Source organism: Penaeus japonicus, unplaced genomic scaffold, assembly GCF_977035675.1.
Source record: "Penaeus japonicus unplaced genomic scaffold, GWHDUDI00000001_assembly GWHDUDI00001899, whole genome shotgun sequence".
Taxonomy (NCBI): Eukaryota; Metazoa; Arthropoda; class Malacostraca; order Decapoda; family Penaeidae; genus Penaeus; species Penaeus japonicus.
In genome coordinates, this window is record NW_028236301.1 from 34,489 (window position 1) to 37,464 (window position 2,976).

Consider the following 2,976-nt stretch of genomic DNA (forward strand, 5'->3'; position numbering starts at 1 on the left):
CATATGGAGATATACTGTTATTATAATGGAAATAATTGCGCTTGACGACAGAAACGATTTCCAAGTCACCTGAACAAACATTCAAGGGACTCAAAAGTAACATGAAGCCAGATATATATAGAGGGAATTTCAAGAATGATAAGGACCGATGGAAACCATTTAACTATCGACAATACTCCATTGATAAATGGCTAATACCTATGGCTGATTATATTATTCTGTATTTTTTACCACAGATATGGTAGCACTTACGGACCTGATCTTAAAATTAAGAAAACATTAATTTCTATTAACCGTTATGGTATAGTCAAAATGTAATTACTTGATCTTTATAAAGATTATAAAAATAGGAATATTCTTATAGACTAAAAACATATAAATAAACTTTATGACAAATTGTAACATTTTATATATCCTGTGTATATCTTATGAGAATGTGTATATCCTGTGAGATATAATCCTGCGAGAGAAAAATAAATATATAACGATATATTACTTGATGTTGAGGACATATGGGAATATACTGTTATTATAATGGAAATAATTGCACTTGACGACAAGTTAACCGCTACCGGTATGTACAAGCGTTTTATCATACATGATAAAACATTGAACACATAAAGGTCGTGATATTGACGATGCTTACGGATAAGGATAAGGAGCTAATCCATAATAATTTTTTTCATGAACAAAACAGGGTGAATACATTCAGAAGATTTACACTTACCGATTATGATATATACAAATTACCCATACACCATGTACTATTGGCCAAAGCTGGATTTTTCTACATTAACAACCATATAAAGTGTTTTACTTGTGATTTAACAATTGATCTGAAAACTATTAGAACATCAGATGATATTATACAAATTCACAAGGAGAGAAGCCCCGAATGTCTGTTTGCACAAAGTTTATATTCCTTTGAAAATATTGAGAAGTATTGTAAGCCTCGTATACATAAGGCTTTTACCAAAGGTACCAATGGTGCTCATTACAGATTATATTGGGAGAAGTTTCGATTAGAGACATTTACCAATTGGCCGATCGATTGGATATCACCTATAGATTTAGCTGCTGATGGATTTTTTTACTTGAAAGTAAAAGACTATGTTAAATGTATCTTTTGTGATATAATATTAATTATGTTTGAAAAGGGTGATATAGTAAGGAATGAGCATAAACGTCTTTCCCCTAGATGTTCCTTTATTTTAGGGGAATTTACATTAAATGTTCCTAATGTGAAGATGAACATTTTCGATAAGCTGTCAGATCGAGACACATATAAGCCCTCCCCAGAGAGAGAAAAATTATTTGTAAAGGGTGTTTTGAAATATACTACTTCTAAAACAAGTAATATGACGAAAGAAGAAAGACTAGAAAGCTTTAAAGACTGGCCTGAATGCGTTGGTCAAGAACCACAAGCTCTTGCCGAAGCTGGATTTTTTTATTGTGGTATAAGTGACCATGTTCAATGCTTTCACTGTCGCGGTATTATTCGCAATTGGGAGAAAAATGACATACCGTTGCATGAACATGCTAAATGGTTTCCAAATTGTGACTATCTCCTTTTATTGAAAGGAAAAAAAATTATTGATAACATTCAAGATCAATTATCATCAGAAGTTGCACTACATAACTCATATGATCATCTGGATATAATGATGGAATTGGATATTGTCAAATGTGTATTAGCATTGGGATATTCTACGATAAACGCTAAAAGTACTCTCAAAAAACATATTGATGAGACCGGCTGGCCGTATTTAAGGATAGATCCATATATTTGTGACATGAAACAAAATGATCCTGAACCACCATCAATCATTAGACATCTAATAAGTGAAACAAAAGATGCATATATTCTGTCACTTCGATCTAGAATTGAATCACTTTCATCCAGAAGCGAGTCTCCATCTACATCTGTGAATAATACAAGTAAAAGATTAGAGAACATGAAAACCATTACATCTCAAGAAACTTTACTTAATGTAGAGAACATGGAAATAGAGAACATGGAAACCTTTACATCTCAAGAAACTTTATCAAATACAAAGAATCTAGAAAGTTCACTTGAACAAATGCGTGAAGACCGCATATGTAAAGTGTGTATGGATAATGATGAACGTGTGGTGTATCTTCCGTGTACACATATGGCTGCTTGTACATTATGTACTCTTCCCTTGAGAACTTGTCCCATTTGTAGAATGGAAATCGAATACATAATTAAACCTACCGTGATTTAAATTAAGTATAAGTGGAGTACATATGAATAATAGTTGTATATATGTATATGTATATATATAGTATAATATTTATTCTGTACATATAATATTTTTCGAGATGTCAAATAATAATAAAATAATTATGAAATGAAATATTTGTATATATTACTCAAACAACATTCCATAACTATATAATATTTACATACTGGTTCAAAATATACTGATATGGTAAGCTATAACGCGTCACGTGTAACGGCTTATAATCTGGAAAGTAAAGAAGATAAACACCATTTTACCAGATTAAATTCATTACAAGATTCAAGCAATACAGCTAAATGGACAGTGTTAGGCGTTAGGCGCTGGTGTAATATTGTTAATAGGGTCTTTATTTCTCACATTTTGCATTTTTACATCACAGTTAAATGAAATTGTAACAATTGTGTTTTTTTATAACGTTACTCGTTTACATATTTCTATTTAGAAAATTATGCCTTGCTATAGTCAAGACAAAGTTAGTCATTCATGATTTTATTAAAAATTCTTTATTATTTAATCTAAATGAATCGAATCTAATGAATTATAATGATGTAGACAGGTTAAAAGCAAATTCTGCCTCTGTAAGATATTATTTTTCAGAGTTTACCAAACCCTATACTAATTTTCTTTTAACTCAATAAAGAGTCATAATATATATACACCAAATTGGGGAATTTGATATACATAATCCAATTACTCCTCTTGATATATCGAT

The 2,976-nt window shown here is 30.8% G+C and overlaps 1 protein-coding gene across 1 annotated transcript; it reads left to right on the plus strand.

The window, feature by feature from the left end:
• On the plus strand, positions 1-2,968 carry LOC147466314 (putative inhibitor of apoptosis). Its single transcript, XM_086535667.1, has one exon. The coding sequence runs from the start codon at positions 639-641 to the stop codon at positions 2,244-2,246; it is 1,608 nt and encodes a 535-aa protein (XP_086391793.1). The 5' UTR covers positions 1-638; the 3' UTR covers positions 2,247-2,968.
• The last annotated feature ends 8 nt before the right edge of the window (positions 2,969-2,976 follow it).

What these genes read in the sequence shown, in the direction of transcription:
- LOC147466314 (XM_086535667.1), top strand. Translation starts at nt 639, where the DNA reads ATGCTTACGGATAAGGATAAGGAGCTAATCCATAATAATTTTTTTCAT.